Here is a 19988-nt window from a genome sequence, read left to right on the forward strand (position 1 = left end):
GTTGGTGAAAGAGTAGCCCAAGAGTTGGCGGTGGGTGGTGATGACTAGATGCCTTCCCTCTAGTCTTACACTGCTAAATTAGGGACGGCTAGCACAGATAGCCCTCGAGTAGCTTTGTGCGAAATTCCAAAACAAACAAACAAACAAACAACAGAGATTCACTGACTTCAACAGGAGATTTTCAGACTTAGTGGTAATGTACACAAGACCACGCCACCCTGTGGAGCAGTGGTATGTCCGCAAAGTTACAACGCTAAAATCCGGATTTCGATACCTGTAGTGGGCAGAGCACAGATAGCCCGTTATGTAACTTTGTGCTTAATTACAAACAACAACAACAACATCAGAACAGACATGTTCTCCTGAAGATATCAACCAAAACCTGGTTTTATATCATGTTTCTAAAGAAGTTGACATTTGAATATGCTTGTCTATAAATATATGACTGCTTCATTACTTAGCTTTTTTATATTTACCATGGAATTAACACAGAATTATTTTAATTACCTTTTGAATTAATTAATTTTAAATGAAATTTTTAAAAGTTTAAGTTCGTCCTGATTTTATTGAGTAATGATATTTCTTATATTTATTTTAGCTGAAAGGACGTTTTCAGTTTATCGGTTATTTTATGTATTATACTACTCATTATTTAATTGTTGGTTTCAGTGTTTCCTGTAGGTGGCGGGGGTTGCAGACTGATTTTCTCTTCCTTTGGTTTGCAGTTTAAAATTATGGATAGTTATAACTGTGATTTTGGATTTCTGACCTTCCTATATGTTGTATATTATTAAATGCCAAATTGTTTAGTAATCACTGAGAAGCCTTCAGTGGCACAGCGGTAAGACTGCAGACTTATAACACTAGAATCTTGGTTTCGACACTCAAGGCAAGTGAAGTACATATAGTCCATTGTTTAGCCTTGTGCTTACTTACAAACAAACAAATCACTGTGAAACGTAATAAAAAAGGCACTGCATAACAACTAGCTGTAAAAGTGATACAAAAAGTATTTCAAAATACCCTCAGAAAAATAATTTTAAAACGTTGCTTATCTCCCTTTTATAAACACAAAAGTGTAGTAATTTGTCTCCACAGGCATGATAGAGACGGCTTAAAGAGAAACAACTTAGCTCTTGACGACAGAGCATGCTGTTTCTAATTGTATGTATGATGGTGGTGAATTTTTATTTATTTAATTAATCGTATCCTACCATTTACCACATAATATGGGCTAACTCGATGACATCTGATGTAAGCTGCTTTGCAATCCATATTATTTTCTTTACCTTAGAAATCGATAGTAATTAAGATAGACCTAATAGCTTATACCCGCCTCTTGTTATTATTTTGATATACAGAATTATAAACCTTTCTTAATACCAGCATTTCCTCGTGTTTCTAACCAGTATAATTTTATCTTAGTAATGTACAAAGATTCTAGTTATTGCTTTGTTTTCGCGTAAACTGAAAACCTATTGCGAACCTAAAGGTTCAGAACATTTCATAATAGAGGTTAGGCCTACATTTTCCCGCATTATTCGAAATCCACCTGGAAAAAATAGCATAGTTTTGGAAAAGTCTGTCGACATCAAACTATAGCAACTTAATACTGTGCCCCATGAGGGTCGAAGCTAAGATACACAAACACACAGTTGTGTAAATGGCCTATAAAAGAGAATTAAATTCGGAAAATTAATATAACCATGTACAAGCAAGCTTTCTTGTAAGGTAGGATTTTCTATAATTCTTTTTTTCAACAATCATTATACTCATCTTATATTGATTAATACATACTTTAACATAGAAATTCAAGTGGTAGTTGTCTGTTTTATGTGTATTATTGACAAATCCTGTGACAAGAGCATTCGACTCGCAATCTGCAGGTAGAAGGCTCGAATCTCTTCACCAGACTTGCTTGTCTTTCCAGATGTGAGAGAGTTATAACGTGATGGTCAACATAATCTTTGTTGGTAAAGACTAACCTAAGAGTGGTGACGTTGACTTGCTGTTTTCCCTGTAATCTATCACTTCTAAATTAGGAATAGACGGGGATGGTAACAATGAAGTAACTATGCGCGAAATTCAAAAGACAACCATGTTAAGAGAATCGACGGAAAAAACACTAAATGTAACAAGTTTGCATGTCTCTGCTGCATCTGACTTTCCAAGGTCTCAAAATATACCTAAAACTCAACCAAAAGAGGGAGTTTGTTTGCTTCAAAATTTCGCGTAAGAAGACACAAGAGTTTTACAAGTGTAATCGTCCCTAATTCTTAAGTGATAGGCTCAACGGAAGTTAGCTAGCTAACAGCACCCACAGACAATTCTTGGGATGTTCTTTTCTAACCGAAGTCTATGATACTCAAGTTAACACTACATTAAACAAAAAATAAATACTAGCGTATGAGATTAGTCGCATTCACTAGAAAATAAGCCTAGAAGAAGACTTATTATTTTGTATCATGTTTTCTTTTTAAATGAAGTACTAGTTGCTCAGCCAACCTACATGGACGTTAATAATAATTAATATGATTAATAACGCATGCCTTTATTTAGTGAAGATTTCTGAGAATACGTTTAAGTATATAATTCTGTTAAGGTTTGTTTGAAAATTTTCCCAAAGTTAGACGAGGTCTACCTCCGTTATCCGTCTCTAATTAATTTAGCAGTGAAAGCCTAGAGAGAAGGCAGCTAGTCATCACCACCCACCGCCAACTCTTGTAATACTCTTTTACCTACGAATAGTGGAAATGACCGACACATTATAACGCCCACACGGCTCAAACAGCGAGTATGTTTGGTATGATGGTCACTACTACCCAACGCAAACTCTTGTGGGTAACCGTCACATATAACGCCCCGCGGCTAAAAGGGGATTCAGACCCTAACCACCTGGCCATGCCGAGCATTTGTTAGATAAATAACATGCATGATCAGTATGTACAAATGTTTAACCTTCACGTTTTACACAACTGTATAATTAAAAACGTTTGCTGTTATTTTTTCTTAAATAAGTAAACACTAAGTGCTGTTTGAAATATAGAAAGTAAAGTTAGGGTAACATTAATTTTACTTTTACTATGCTATGGATCCTTTACGATTGTTTAGCTGAAGTTATGTTTGCCTTTTTTTGGTAATTTTAAAGTTAATAATCTCTGTATAACTGCTCAGGTTATGTTATATGGAGCAGTAGTATCAGGGTAAACAAAAATGTCTAGGCCACTTTTTATACATAATCCTCAAATATAGTTTTTAATCAAATAAGTTATACATGAAGGAAAAAAACATCAGATTAAAAGAATATATTATTTATTATCCCAAGACTAGAACACGACTTATACTTGTTATACGTTGATAAACAAAACATATCAAAATGTTCGTTTGCGATAAGATTATTTTGAACAGCATATCACAAAAGCTTTTTGTTACTATGGGTACAAACTATTACAAAATGTGTTGCATATAATCTCATTATTTTAATTTCCTATCCATATTCTAATTTACAAAAAAAAAAATAATAATTAATTTAGTTTTCAGTCTTATTTAAAATGGCGTTACACATCATTGTATAATGTTGTTTTTTTTATTTCACGCAAAGCTACTCGAGGGCTATCTGCGCTAGCCGTCCCTAATTTTGCGGTGTAAGACTAGAGGGAAGGCAGCTAATCATCACCACCTATCGCCAACTCGTGGGCTACTCTTTTACCAACGAATAGTGGGATTGACCGTCACATTATAACGCCGTCACGGCTGAAGAGGCGAGCATGTTTGGTGCGCCTTGCATGCAAACCCGCCACCCTCAGATTACAAGTCGCACGCCTTAACCCACCTGGCCATTCCAGCAATGAGGTTTACCCCTCATGAGTAGTACAATGGTAATCAAAGGGTGTTGTGGTATCGTACATAATTTGGTTTGTGCATGATAGAGGCTAATGTGCCTAATTTATTAGTATTTTGGACTTTAGAAACGAAATAACGTTATTGTACAGTGAATTTTTATTTTTTCTTATAAGAAAGTATTTCATACTAGATTAACCAGCCTCTTCACCCAACCTTAATTATGATTGTTTCTACTAAATACTTGTTGTTGTTGTTGATTGTTTTAGGGCAAAGTCACATTGATCAATCTGTTTTGCCCTCTGAGTCCGTGTACTTACCGTTGTCTAAAAATGTGTACACAAGTCAAACATTAGTATTTCCGGACATCTTAGCGTATATGAAATTAAATGAACACTTATCGTTGTATTTTTAAGACGGAAGCCTGAATGGCCAAACGGGTTCGCATCCCCTTCGCGCCCTTTCAACCGTGGGGCCGTTATAATGTCACGGTCAATCCCACCATTCGTTGGTAAAAGAGTAGTCAAAGAGTTGGCGGTGGGTGGTGATGACTAGCTGCCTTCCCTCTAGTCTTACACTGCTAAATTAGGGACAGCCAGCGCAGATAGGCCTCCAGTAGCTTTGCGCGAAATTCAAAAAAACAAACAAAACAAACAATCTTAAGACGGTTGGTATGGGTATTAGCATTTCAATTAAAATAAATTACAGACCAACGTGCTTTATTTTAATTAAAGTGCTAATACACATACCAGCCATCTTGAGAATACATTTTTACTTCAAGTGGGTTTCTCGTCATCACAAACTTATTGTTGTTATTTTCATCCTGACTTTATTGATTTCCCTTAAAAATATATCTTGGTAAAGTAACTGTGGATATTTCACTTTTACTTGATGTTAGAGATGTTGTTTCCAAGCTGTAACAGGTGAAAAAAGTTCGTTGTATTACGTGAGTTGATTGTGTTTGATAGAGTCTGAGAAATTCGAGATCTAATTTTTAAATGTTTGTTTATCATCTCTGTTTTTGGACTAGGTTGACTCCTTTGATTGCTTCAGGATCCAGAAACTGGTAAACTATGAATTTGTATTCAACTTTATCTGTGTCCCGGCTGGTAATACTAATGTTTTTTTGCCAGCTAGGACAATCGTGTAATTTTGCAAAATTTACCCCTCACCACACCATGTGTAAGTATAGAGGACAAAATCCCCAGTGCGCCATCTCTGGGCGAATGATATCACCACCTGAAGCACAGGAAATCGTTCGTATTCATAACACACTTAGACAACAGATAGCACTGGGAAACGAACACAGAGGACGTCAACCACCGGCATCTAATATGAGAGAAATGGTAAAACATATATACATATATTATCTATTCTTTGCGCTTCAATAAGTTTGAATCTTTTGCTTAATACTGTATAGTGTGATTTGTGATGATTTTTGTTAATTGTTTTATTAAATGTTTATTTGATCATACGTTTATAAAATATAATACGATATTGATAAAATGATATGAATGCCTCATTTTCACTTAAACCTTTTATTCGATCCTCAAAAATCTTTATGTCGATCTATTCTGAAAAAAATACCATTAGTTCAACGGGTACAAAAGGCTGAAATACTAATCGGTAAGAGATTTTAACCAGTAATGTGTTAATCAGTTTATTATTTGTTGTTTATTTGGCCTAAAGCACAAGTGTGCAGACTTAAATTAGATTACATGTTGTAAATATTACACAACACACCTGTATGGCTTATTTATATTTTTACAAAAAATATGTGCGTTAAAACATATTTTTAATGTTGTAATCAAAGACATCGCTAGATGTTCCAAAGATTCGTGATTCGGGCTCATAGGCGCCGGAAATTTTCGTGGTTCCTATATTATTTCGATTATTGATTTTTATTCTGATTTTTAAGACATTGACTGTGGATTCGGGGCACTGTCAAATAGAATCGGGACATGTGCCAGCGCCTAGCGACACCTCTGGTTGTAGTTTTATTGTAGAGGAATGTAATTAATATGCTATTGGGTTGAGGAATAATTCGTGAGCGTTTTTTCAAGTTAAAAAAATATATTTGAAACGCTTTCGCAAAATATTTCATGTCATTTGGTAGATAATTTTTTGCTCTAATAGATGGTGTGTTTGATTTTCATATGTCTTTAATTTTTGCTTTCATTTTCAGCTCATTAAATGGACTGTCAAGTGGACAAAATCGAGCATTTTCGACACCATCTGCTTTTCGCATTTAATTTCTTGCAATTTCGTTTCAAACAATGCATACTATATACCTAGGTATTACATGAAATAAAGTATCATAATAAATGTTTTGGGTGTAATGTGTTCATGCATTGAAGTATTGTATAGTCTTGCATGTAATGCTTGAATGAAATTACTTAAAAACGCTCACGAATTATTCCTCAACCTAATATTTCAATATCGTCTTTTGGGCTACACCTGCTCCAGATCGCCAGGGTCACGAAAAGAAGTAGGTTGCATTCTCAGAATTCTATTGGATTGTTTATAGTGTGTGTGTGTGTGTGTGACTGGCCTCGTATGTTCCTTTGTGAAAACGAGCTTGTGAATCTTTTGTTAGTATTGTATTGTTTCAGTGTGTTAACTTTTGTCAATGTTGTATTGTTTCAGTGTGTTAACTTTTGTTAGTGATTTATTCTTTCAGTGTGTTAATTTTGTCACAGTTTTATTCTTTCAGTGTGCTAACTTTTGTTAGTGTTTTATTTTATTAGTGTATTAACTTTTGGCATTGTTTTGTTTTCCAGTGTGGTAACTTGTAGAAAGAAAGTCACATTTGGCTCACTCAATAACGAAGTCTTGTATTGTGCTTGTATCAGTTCAGCAGTGTGTAATAGCCTAGGTTTTCCAGTTTAAGTCCTGTTAACCTGTTTCATTTCAAGCAACTATTTATTCACAGTTTTAAAACTAATATATATTCTGTTTATAGTTTACTGGTACAACAGTATTAGAAAAGGACTTATTTATTGCACTTTTTTTTACTTGCTTCACTTCAAGGTGTTTGTTTTTTAATTTCGCGCAAAGCTACTTGAGGGCTATCTGCGCTAGCCGTCCCTAATTTAGCAGTGTAAGACTAGAGGAAAGGCAGCTAGTCATCACCACCCACCACCAACTCTTGGGCTACTTTTTTACCAACGAATAGTAGGATTGACCGTCACATAATAACGCCCCCACGGCGACCGGGATTCGAACCCGCGACCCTCGGATTAGAGTCGAACGCCTTAACGCACTTGGCCATGCCGGGCCGAATGTCGTGATGGCTGTCAAATGACATTAATTGGAAACAACTGCTGTCCGAAAGCTCTGCTCTGAGAGTTGATGTCCTCGTTGTGTCCTTTGACTCTATGTTGCTTTAGAACTTTGTAATATATATATATCTTTCTTACCTCTGAACAAATTGTGGAACATTTTACAGGCCTGCTCAGTGCATTTTACTTTTAACGAAGTCCATATTGTCTGTTTCCAAAATTGTACTCCAGGTAAATCAGAACTATTGTCGTTACCGAAAAAAATTAAAGCTGTGGTGTTAAAAGAAACTTCACAGATTGAAAAAAAAAAACAACTTTGCATTTACGATAAAACTTATCACCTAATACCATTGTTAAAAATACTTTAAAATAGACAAAACCACAAGCAAGTTCACAAGCTTCCATCCATATTTCAAATTCAGTAGATGGTTTTAATGGAGAACGAAGTCGGCCGAGGAAACTGGAATACAACAATCCATTTGGACCAAGTTCCTCTCCATTTATTGAAGCAGCTTCAATATAAGAAAGTTACAAATGTTCATCTGAGTGTAATAGTTTGCTCTGGTAAAAACCTTTCCTTCTGTTGCAGTACTGGGATGACGAACTCGCCAGATTGGCGCAAAGACTAGCAGATCAGTGTATATTTGGTAAAAACCTTTCCTTCTGTTGCAGTACTGGGATGACGAACTCGCCAGATTGGCGCAAAGACTAGCAGATCAGTGTATATTTAGACACGACTGTTCACGATGTAGAGAAGTTGGTAGGTAATTTTTCTGTTTTTATCTAATTTATTTCAAGAATAATTTTATCGAAATAGCCAACTGTAGTAAAACCTTTGGAATGCTTAAGTAGACAATTTTAATATAAGTTTTATCAAAACTCTGTTGACACCTGATAACGAGGTTGAGTTCACTCATACTCTTACGGAAACTCAAAAATGAACCATTTAGTTTTCCATAATTTTTACCTTTAAAATACTGTACTGGTGTATCTTAAAAATGTAAAGATATCCCGCAGACGTTGTTTTAAGCACAGAGAGAATATCTCAGTTTTTAGAAACTTCAAAATATTTTACAAAATTCTTCGTGTTATAACAAGAACTTCACATTGAAATAAATATTCGTTTTAAATATAAGTTGAATACTGTCTACTCGTTATTTTAGTGAATTGTACGTGTATACATCAGAATAATAATTTTAATACTTATAATTATTATCTGTTAATATAAAGTAGCCACACTGCCACTTCATTCCCTCGGTTTAAGTACTATATCGAACTGGATATTACTAGGTCTAAACACACAGTCACAGCCTTCTGAAGTGTACATTGTTGTACCAGCGTAAATAAAAAGATGAAGGGTTTTACACAGCAATGCTTACCTTGCCAATATGTGAGAATTGTATGATCATCGCTTCTTCAAACTTTACTGAGAAACAGCCCTGACAGCTGTGCATTTAAATGCGTTATAACTGTGCTAAGAATACCGCTTTGGTAGATATAGCGGCTCGTGAAATTAATGTTTGTTAATGGTTTAAGGTGGAAGGGGGAATAAGAAATTCATCCACGCACCATGAACCACCCTGACACTGTTAGATAAATTACGTATTGAAGAATGTAGTTTAATGTTCATATTTACTGTGTTCAGAAGTAATTTAAACAAAAAAAAAATCACATAAATGAATATTAATTATATAAAACTTTTAAACACAATAAATAAATTTCACCAACTTTATTATTACAATGGCATTAGGTAGTTGGTTGTGTTCTACGTAAACAAACAGTAAAATTCATTTATACTTACAATTTCTCATATATTCTGGCGTATTGTAACGTAACTATTGTCGCGTGAAAATATTGTTAGATAATTGACCCTAAGTGTCTCTGAGATTAGTTTGAGGGTAATCACCGCTGAAAACCGGATTTTGATACTCGTGGTGAGCTCAGCACGGTTAGCACATTGTGTAGCTATGTGTTTAACAACAAACTCAGGTAATTTACAGTTGTTTTTCCGTATATATTTCTTTAAGATTGCGTTGTATATAAAAATGTGTTGTTTGTATGTACCTGTTAGTAAATGTTTTAACAAGAAATAACTGTCTATTTGTAACTCCAGTAAAACAAAATATATATCAAAACTGAATTTAAAATTTTAAAATGTCCTTAGAAGTTCTACTTTTCTAAGGTTTTCGTTTTCATTTTCTCGGGATAATTGCTAGTTTTCAAGTTTCATGTAATATTAGGTTGTCCAGAAATAAAAGGTTGGAATTCTCACGATGACATTTAGAAGCTGAATATTGAATAACTTATCGTTGGTTGGTTGGCTTAATCCAACATTTGTCGCTTATAAGGTGTCTTAATTGTCCGCTGTTTCAACTCTATTCAGAGTAACTTTTGCAACTCCCAAGGCAGCATGGAAAAGGACTTTCGCCTGATTTTCCTGTGTGACTTCAACTTGTACAAAACACTACTGACACTATACGGAACATCAACCAGGCATTCAGCCATAAATCTGTTACTGAGCTCCATGTCGAAACCTTTGAAGACCACGAAGGTCGTAGAAGGAAGCCATCCTTAGATGAAAACACATTACGGGAAGTAGTTGAGACAGATCCTCGCACAACAGTACGTGAACTTGCAGAAAAGTTAGGCACAAGCAAAATCAAGCTTGCTAACCACGTGAGTGGAATTGGAAAGACGAAAAAGTTGGATAAGTAGGTTCCACATGAGCTCACTGAAGATTAATAAAATCGACGTTATGAGACCTGTCAAGGATGACGCTCCAAAAATTGAACGAATTGGGAATTATGGTTCTGCCTCATCCACCTTATTCCCCAGACATTTACCCTACAGATTTTTATTTTTTCAAGAACTTGTCAACTTTTTGAACAATAAACACTTTCAAAACCAGGCAGCTGCAGAAAATGTCTTCAAGGAGTTCATTGACCATAGAAACTCTAATTTCTACAGAAGGGGCATAAACAGCATTGTTACACGTTGGCAAAAGTGTGTTGAAGCAAATGGTGCTTACTTTAATTAAAGTATGTTTTATAACAATGGTTTATACTTTTCCAAACTTCGCAGTTCAAAAATGACATTTTTTTTGACAACCTTTGATAGACTTTATAATTTAAATTACTGTTCGGATATTTTTAAATTCGAAACGTTTTAAAGACTGTAAATTATAAATGGTGTGTACTCAATTTATTATATATTATGTAAACATAAACATTAATATTGATCACGAAAGTGGAAAATTTACGCTAAATATGGAACCACCTAAACTTCCAGAACGATTTAACGTCGGACAGAATATGGCAAGCGTAGCTTCAACTTTTGATGACAACGAAGTTGATTGGAAGTTCGTAATCAAAAACTGGTACGACCAAGTTAGACTATTCAGACCCAATCGCATCAACCCTTTTCAGTTTGTCCCAGGAACAGGCCATTTTAGTCAGGTTAGTTCACAGTTATAAATAACTACATTTATATAAAATTGTCAATAGTTCCAGACACTGTTTTTCTGTTTTAAAAGGCTTATTTTGAAACAAAAGATTGCTGATTCGCCAGTTACTCTGAATAATAAAAGTAAGTATTGTTTAACACAAGTTCGAGTTTTGTGTTGTAGTACGTTTATAATGAGCCTTATTACATTCAAGCTATAAAGACTATACGTAAACAATACATAAATGTTTTTAACGTGTTAAATCTAAAGATTCGAGAATCTAAAAAAAACAAGAAGCTTTATTGAAAACGGTTTCGATTTTAGTTGATAATGACACGTGTGTATTATTAAAAATGCCTTTGATTTTTCTATTGGTCAGGAACTCACGATGATTCAAAATCGACAGGATAAGATGTAGAAAATAAAAGGGGCTGTTTAAATTCTGAAATCAGTGTTGTGCTTGTTGTTGTTTTCATATCTTTTCGTTTTAGTTTAAGGGAAGAATAACTTTCATAAGATATCTACAGTTAACTTAAGGATTTCGACAGGTCGTGTGGGGTGATACTTATAGAGTGGGATGTGGCTTCACCCATTACTACAAAAACGGAAAGTCCATGAAGCTCTTCGTGTGTAATTACGGCCCGACGTAAGTAAATCATTTTTGAGTTCATTTTAGCTATAAGCGAAGTTTGGTGTTTATTTTCTCAGAAGTTGAAGTTATTCATGCTTGAGTATAATGAAAGGTAGCCTTGATGCAAAACACTTGAGGGTTTTTTTTAGTAGTTACGTTAATCTCGAGGTTTTTATTAGTGATAATGGAACTTATAGAGGATCTAAAAATGTTTTTTTTTTTTAAATTTCACGCAAAGCTACTCCACAGCTATCTGCGCCAGCTGTCTTTAATTTAGGGAGTGTAAGACTAAAGAGAAGGAAGCTAGCTTGTCAGCTCCCACAGCCAACTCTTGGGCTATTCTTTTATTAACTAATAATGGAATTGACCATCACATTATAACGCTTCCACGCCTGGAGAGGCGAGCATGTTTGTTGCAACGGGGATTCGAACTCGCCATTCACAAGTTACGAGTGCCCTAACCATCTGGCCATGGCAATCTGAAGATGAAATGATACCTCTGATACAGCTATTACCTAATTACCACACAAACAATTTTTTCTTTATTTTTGTGTCCTGTCGTTGAAACTTGTAATGCATTTACTCCACCAATAATGTGGCCTATAAAGTGTCTTTCCTCTGAAGCCACTTTTGAATAGAAAAACTTTATTACTAAATGGTGTTAAACGACATAACTATTACCTAACGTTCAAGTAGCGTCATTGTTAGACTAGTTTTAAGGGCGTGACTCATGCAAATTTATGTGCTATGTTGTGCTGATTTTATATTTATGTATAAGAGCGTAACGGAATTCATGCCCTTACCTAGATGTATTTTAATTAGCGGCAGCAATCTGATACCAGACGCATGCAAGTTTATATTGTCGCTTGTATTGTAAGCGGTAACAGACAGTAAGCATGTGGAGTGAAACATTTAGTTCTGAAACATCATAATGTAAACCAGTAAAATCCAAACTCCCATATAAAATAATAAGTTACCCAACTTACCATTGCTAAAATTAGTACAGTTCTCGAAACTAAATGTTGTAGAACTATTCTTGTTTTCAGAATGTAGCACGAAGCGACTCAAGGGCTGTCTGCGATGGCTCTTCCTAATTCAGAAACGAAAGGCAGCTAGGCAACAACACCCATCGCCAACTGTTAGGCTACTCTTTTTCTAACGAAAGGTGGGATTGACTTTCACACTATAACGTCCCCGCAACTAAAAGGGTGAATATGTTTGATGAAGAGATTCAAACTCGCAACTCACAGATTGCGAGTCAAGAGCTCTAACTGTGAGGTCATGCCAGACCAAACGTTATAGTAGAAATTAGAATACAAAAACAACATTTTCTTTTGCATGTTTTAAAGTGGTGAAGGTTAATCCAGAAATGTGGGAATTTGGAGCCAAAATGTTATTATTCTTTATTGTTACTTGATGAAGATAGATTTTGTGGTTGACAATATGAGATGTCTTTTTTTATATATAAACTCGCAGGTTCGTGATGACGAGAAACCCCCTTGAAGACGGCTGGTACGGTTATTTAGCTTTAATTAAAATAAAGAACGAAACAACGTTTCAACCTTCTATGTCCTCTTCAGGTTAATAAAGACAGTTTGCAACTAACCATTGCCGGGCGCATCTTTTAGAGACGAGAGTGTACATCGATTGTAGGGGCCTTGCAGTTAGATCTTTCTTGATGACGAGAAACCCACTTGAAATAAATATGTATCTCAAAATGGCTGGTATGGGTATTAACACTTTTATTGATAAGGAGAGAACAACGTTAAGATGACCTAGGAAGGTCAAAACATTGTTCTCTCCTTATCAATAAAAGTGTTAATACCAATACCAGCCGTTCTGAGTTGCAGTTAAATGTTCAGTTATTACAATATCGTCCCTAAGACATGAGGCTGGTAACGGTTAGTTGTGAACTCTTTTTGTTTACCTAAAGATGTCGTAAGAAGGTCAAAACGGTTCTGTACTTTATTTCAATTAAAGTTTTAATACTCATACCAGTCGTCTTGAGAATGGATTTAAACTCGTAGGTTTCATAATGTATTCTTTCTTTTGCTGAAGTCCTAGCTGTATTTGATGAAGGCACATCATCACATATGCTAGAATGTATGTGATAATTTATGTTTGATTTAAGAGCTCGAACACTAATTATGTTCGGTTTCTCTTGCTCAGGACTTGGTGCGTCTGAAAAAGTATTTTCACTTCTAGTTCAGCGTAATTTACTATACTACATAAAACCTAACATATTTTGTGCTTGGTACTACTACGTTTGAGAGAGTAAATATAATCAAAGAGTTATTCGGCACTAATTTATGAAATTAAAGTTTAGATTTAAAATCATGTAGTACATATTAAATATCTCGTTCTCATCAGTACCATTCCTATATCCCCAGTTCAATACTGTCACTTCTCAGAGGCTCAGCGGTAAGTCTATGAGCTTATAACCTAAAACTCTAGTTCAATACCCTTAATGGACACATCACAAGTAGCTCATCTTGCTGCTTTAGGCTTAACAACAATTTTTGTCAATTAATTCGTAACTTTAATACATTTCTTATTTAGCAGTACATTTCATAGATCTTTTTCATTTCACTAGTACCATTCCATACATCTTTTTCGTTTCACTAGTACCATCTCATACATCTTTTTCATTTCACTAGTACCATTTCATAGATCTTTTTCATTTCCACAGTACCATTTGATACATCTTTTTCGTTTCACTAGTACCACGTCATACGCATTTTTCGTTTCACTAGTACTATTTCTTACATCTTCCACAATTCAACAGTATCTTTTATAATCACAAATAGAGTAATATACTTTTCATACCCCTTCAACGTAATAGTTCCTGTTTTAGATTTTCTCTAATTGGTTAACACTTTCATAAGTGTCATATTTCCTGGTTTCTTTTAAACATTTTCTCTCCTCATTGTAATAGTTAAACTATATAAAAATATGTGTTGACTGATAAATCTTTAATTTTCTTTGAAACTAAAAATAGCTAATGACTATAGATATTACACGAGATAGAACATAAAAAATATTCAATATTTAATTTTTGGTTTGAAAATAAAAGTTTATTTAGAACTTCTGGATTATCTTTACTTCTGACTGGTCTTTCTAGTATATGTTAAAATAGTATCCTCTCGGATACTATATTCTTCAAAAAAAGAAACGTAAAAGGGATATTTTTCTTATCTTAAAGAGAAATATATGTAATAACGTTACAAGCTCAGAGTATGTGATGTTACACGTGTTAAGGCACTGATTGTCAGACCAAAATGACAATAAAAGTTGTGCACTTTGAAAACAGAGGAAAACATCGGATTTTTCGCCAAAACGCATGCGTGTCCAATAAATTTGTTTGAGAGATTTGCATGTTCTGCAAGTGCAACATGTGCAAAATCCCTATAAAAGTGACGGGTTCTCGGTTTCCATAGCTCAGTGTTAAGCCACCGACACGCAATACAGTTACGCCAAGACTGACTGAAGCACAACGCAACAACGCCATTGGTCGTTTGGAAGCAGGCGAATCTCGATCAGATGTTGCCAGAGCTGTGAATGTCCACCCAAGCACCATCACAAGGCTATGGAATCGTCACCAACAACATGGATCAACTTGTGACCGTCCACGATCTGGCAGACCTCGTGTGACCACGCCCGCACAAGATCGCTACATCCGGTTACGTCACCTTCGGGATAGGACCACCACTGAGACATCTACTGCCTCAACCATACCAGGGCTGCGTAGGATTTCCGATCAGGCAGTACGCAACCGTCGACGAGATTCTTAGGCCCCATGTGCAACCCATCATGGTGAACGTCAACGACGTTTTTCAACATGACAACGCCCGTCCTCACACAGCCCGACTCACCACTGTCTTCTTGAGACACCACAACAGCAACGTTTTTCCCTGGCTCTCCAGATCACCAGATTTAAACCCCATCGAACATCTTTGGGACGAGTTGGACCGACATCTGCGACGGCGACAACCTCAACTGCAGACTCTATCTCAGCTTGCAGCAGCTTTGCAGGCTGAGTGGACAGCCATTCCACAGGATGTGATTCGTCATCTCATCGCTTCCATGGGCAGGAGATGCCAAGCAGTTATTGATGCTCACGGGGGACATACTCGTTATTGACGTTGAGTGACGTTAAACGTCAATTAGTGAGCATGGACTTCGCCTTTGCAGACTTTGGATGTTCAGCAGTGAATGTGCAAAGTTTCACACATGTCATACAGAATAAACTTGGAATAAACTTGTTAACAATATGTCTCAAATTTTGCCTTTTGCGTTTCTTTTTTTGAAGAATATATTTTAATTTTAGTTTTAAGCCGAGCTATGTCCATTTGGTAAAACCTTTATCAAGTTTACAAGAATTATTTCATTTATAAATACACGATGAATAAATGTGCTGATAGCTTGATTCATTTGTCTAACCTAGGACAAATTACGATAACATATTGAATTCTTATAGGGGTAAAGTTTTCAGAAGTCTTAGGACAAATTAAGATAACATGTTGAACTCTTCTAGGGGTAATGTTCTCAGAAGTCCTAGGACACATTAAGATAATATGTTAAATTCTTCTGGGGGTAATGCTCTCAGAAGTCTTAAGACAAATTAATATAACATGTTGAACTCTCATAGGGGTAACGTTCTCAGAAGTCCAATGTACAAACAAGGTGCACCCTGCAGCGACTGTCCTGGCGGTACTTCATGCTCAAGAAACTATTATGGGTTATGTGGTAAATATGATGACGGCTTTCTTTTGTGTACTAATGTTTCTTAAACAAAATGACACGAGTAAAATAAAAAAAATTTATTACGTTTAATTTTTTTACGAAAACATTCAGTGTTCCAGATAATCAGTTTGGATTTATCCCCGAAAATTTATTTTTTGTAAAACACTTAATCTCACTTAGAACTTCGAAACAAGTGCTGTGTTTTCGCTAAGAATTTATACTTGCTAAAAATATTAAAGACGGTGGAAAATAAAATATTTAAACTGTAAATATTGGTACACAGTTATCAATACACACATAATTAACAACTTACTTTTCTGATTGTACCATTTTTTTATTGTTTCACAATAATTTTTTTTTTTTTTAGTATTAAGTGTTTTTGCGATTCTTATTCGATAATTTTTTTTCATATAATTATGTCAGCTCTAGGTGCTGAACCACCAGTCATAACAGTAGCGCCACCTGTCAGACAAATACTGTTTGCCTGTAATTTCGAAAACGATAGAGAGTGCAGTGTTAACCATATTGCAGGAACTCCGTGGAGAAGAGTAAAAACTGGTCCCTATGGTAACATACAGCATAATTTTTATAGAAGCATTTCATAACAAATTTAAGGGTATATACACTATTATAGGTAAGTTAAAAAATAAATTGAATATTTAATGGGTATTCTTAATTCAATATTTCATGATATACTTAATATTTAATGAGGAAAAAAATAAGGTTTTCCATTAGTGCCTCGTTTTTATCATTTCGTTATGTAGGCAGCCATTTTGAAGTTGAGATAAAACGTGGTGAGAGTAGCGACATCTTACTGTCTGAAATGGCACAAATACCAGCTGGAGAAAGAAAGGTCTGTTTAGGTTTGAGGTATAAGAAACACCCAATTGGTACAGATGAAGCTTTCGAACATCCTCTCAGAATCTTTATATTATCATCTCATAAAGATGTCTCTAATTTTTTCATCAAGGAAGACAGCAGAGAATGGAATAGATCTTTCTTTTCAATGGTTACTGATGGTGCAATTTTCGTAAGTAAACCCTTTTTTAGAAACCTCAAAGTTGTTTTTTTTCTGGGACACTAATAATTTCTTACTGTGGTATAATACCACCTCTTTCTCTGAAGAAAAAAGGAGTTAATTAACAATTATCAGTACTTTAAAAATATTTTAAAATCATTTTAAAATTTTATGAATTATAGTGACTAGGAGTATTTCTCCAGTATACATCTTTAATTAATTATAATAATTAGACATCAGTGGTTTTATCCTAATTTCATTTTGATAAGAAAACCAACTTTTTGATTTATCTTGCGTATTTCAGATGAGTGGAGCAATATTGACTCAAGTTAAATTTATTTTCGTGAGAACACGGCTTAATCATTCATACCAGTTCCAATGAAATATTACTGCGTTAAAGAAAGCATATAAGTCAATGATGTTTAAACAGCTATTTTAATTTAATGCATTTTTTTTGTACACGGGTATATTTAGTAAATTAAAAGCGCGGGCTTTTAACCATTTCTCTGAAGGAAGTGCATTTTGTAAAGAGTGTGATTAAATACTTTGATTATGTTCTTTCATTTTTTTAATTTCGCGCAAAACTACACGAGGGCTAATCTGCACTAGCCGTCCCTAATTTAGCAGTGTAAGAAAGGAAGGCAGCAAGTCATCCTCACCCACCGCCAACTCTTGGGCTAGTCTTTTACCAACGAATAGTAGGATTAACCGTCACATTATAACGCCCCCACGGCTGAAAGGCGAGCATGTGATAGAGATTCGAACCCACTGCTTCAAATTACGAGTCAAACGCCCTAACCACCTGGCCATGCTGGGCTTACTTTGGCTAGCAGTATGAAATTTGTTACATGACATTTCGAAATAAATTTGTAAATACCACTTAACGTTCCATTGTAACATTGCAGTTACATGGGTTAGTACTCCTGAACAGTGAATCCAAGTTTTCTTTGTCCTCGACCCGTGTCGTTTAAAGAAATTTCACATTTTGGAACCGTTAGTGCACTACAAGAAAGATTGCCCATGATTTGGCGGTGGGTGGTGAAGAGTAGTTGCCTTCCTTCTAGTCTTACACTGGACAGCTAGCGCAGAAAGTCCTCGTGTAGCTTTGCGCGAAATTCAAAAACATACAAGAATAAGGTTGAGTAAGTAAGTAAGAAAGGAAACCTATTTGAATTTGTATACAAAGAAATAATGAGTTCTTGTAGTTTTATTATCATATAATATTAAGATAAAGATAAGGATGTTAATCTGTCTTAGTACATTTCTTGGTTTAAGTTTCTATGCACAAAGTGTATTAAGGATGGAAAGACGCTGAATATGCATCCGGATTAATCTTTTGTCACCAGAAAAGATACTATTAAGTAGCTTGACACTTCTTTTATCTAGTACAACTTTCAGCTTTGATTCATATTTTCTCCAAACTCTATTAACTTTCAGATTGGTTTTCACTTTACCTTGCTTACCCAGACTTCTTCCTCGAACTACATCGTGGGAATCGACGATGTTTTTATAACAAGTGGCGCTTGTTGAGGAAAACGATTCTTTTGTTAAAGGAAGATCATTTATCTTCTTCATCAATAGAATGAGTTTTAAGTGTAGTAGGAACTATTCTTCATTGTTTATGCTTTTCGAAAGGTAAAATAAAATGTATTACTCTTTTGCTTATGATTGTAAATATGTCTACCGGCTTATCTATTTAAATATCTATCATTTGTAAAAATCTTTTAAGCAGTTTTAGTAACTATTAGATACCACATGTATGCAAAACAAGTGACAAGACAATGTTACTATTATTGAACAATGACGTGTTCATCTATATCTATCTGTCTAAGTGACCGAAATAATAAATACCATTATGCCATCTGTCGTGCTGAAATACGACTTCAACGCCACAAGTGGTGACTGAGGCATATGAAATGTAGTGATATCTATTGCTAGTGATGTAAAAGCTCTTTCCGTAAAATTATTAGACATGAGAATAATAATGCCTTTACATAACAGACAGTGGAAGCGATTACTAATATGAAAATATATACGTATGCGTATATTTCCTTATGAGCATATATGTTAGATAGAATGTGGGTATATGATAACCTACAATATATTTCGTTACGTAACAACTCTTCCTCTGTGTCAAACTTGTAAATCTGGTTCAATGTTTTAGAGTAAAAGGAATAGATCTTATCTATATGAAAACAACATTATTCTGCTACAATTAAATATCTGACTTACTTTACAGAAGCATGGTTACTATAGTACAATATATACAATGTAAAGTCTCTCGTTAGTTAGTGAACAAGAAAGCTTTGGTTGTTGTTTTTTTTAATAAAGCGTTATCAGCTACTTGATTCACTTGACCCACTACAAAAAACAAGTATGTTAAATCAAACCTTTTAAAACTGTAACGTATAAAAATAAAACGTTAGTGTAGAATATGGACGTCATTACGAATGGTTTTGGATTTCAAGATAGAGTTATTAATTTTTTTTTTAAGATTTGGATTAGCTGCTTTTTGTATCACTTTTTTTACGCTATGCTTACGTTAAGTCAACACAACTTCCCATGTCACGTTCAATATTAAGTCCTGAACAACCGTTTTTCAGATCGCTTTTCCCACTTAACGTTCAAAACAAAATTACGATAACATTTATATCATTTTTCATATTTCTGTTCTCGTTTCACAAATAAAGATAACCCCTATCCTATTTTACATATGTTTTTCCCCGCCTCATGTTTAATATTTAACTTTTGTCTTACTATTCGAATCTCTCTTCACGCGTCACGTTTAACAATAACTGAAGACGACCTTTATCCAGTTTATATTTGATTTAATACCTTCACGGCCTGTTAAGTAAAGCAGTTTTCTGTGATCACACAAACCTGCGATGGTTTTATTGTCCTGAAATGTTTGCATGTTCTACGGCAATTCCTGTACGCTGAATCCGAAAATGATATCCCATTTTCTCCATCGCTTACAGATTTTTCACATAAACACCATAACGCAATACATAAAAGAAATACCACAACACATAG

The 19988-nt window shown here is 34.9% G+C and overlaps 1 protein-coding gene across 1 annotated transcript; it reads left to right on the forward strand.

Moving 5' to 3' along the window:
• The first annotated feature begins 4874 nt into the window (after positions 1 to 4874).
• LOC143227059 (venom allergen 3-like) lies at positions 4875 to 18604 on the forward strand. Its single transcript, XM_076458602.1, has 8 exons — positions 4875 to 5186; positions 7794 to 7881; positions 10410 to 10576; positions 11112 to 11209; positions 15843 to 15940; positions 16361 to 16504; positions 16702 to 16967; positions 18393 to 18604. The coding sequence occupies exons 1-8, from the start codon at positions 4914 to 4916 to the stop codon at positions 18483 to 18485; spliced, it is 1227 nt and encodes a 408-aa protein (XP_076314717.1). The 5' UTR covers positions 4875 to 4913; the 3' UTR covers positions 18486 to 18604.
• Positions 18605 to 19988: the final 1384 nt, after the last annotated feature.

Source organism: Tachypleus tridentatus, chromosome 9 (genome assembly GCF_004210375.1).
Source record: "Tachypleus tridentatus isolate NWPU-2018 chromosome 9, ASM421037v1, whole genome shotgun sequence".
Classification (NCBI taxonomy): Eukaryota; Metazoa; Arthropoda; class Merostomata; order Xiphosura; family Limulidae; genus Tachypleus; species Tachypleus tridentatus.

Excerpts from the sequence above, each read along its gene's own strand:
- LOC143227059 (XM_076458602.1), top strand. The coding sequence starts at position 4,914 with ATGAATTTGTATTCAACTTTATCTGTGTCCCGGCTGGTAATACTAATG. Across the intron at positions 15,941-16,360 it reads AAACTATTATGGGTTATGTG|CTCTAGGTGCTGAACCACCA; the intron begins GTAAATATGATG and ends TAATTATGTCAG. Across the intron at positions 16,505-16,701 it reads AGTAAAAACTGGTCCCTATG|GCAGCCATTTTGAAGTTGAG; the intron begins GTAACATACAGC and ends TTCGTTATGTAG.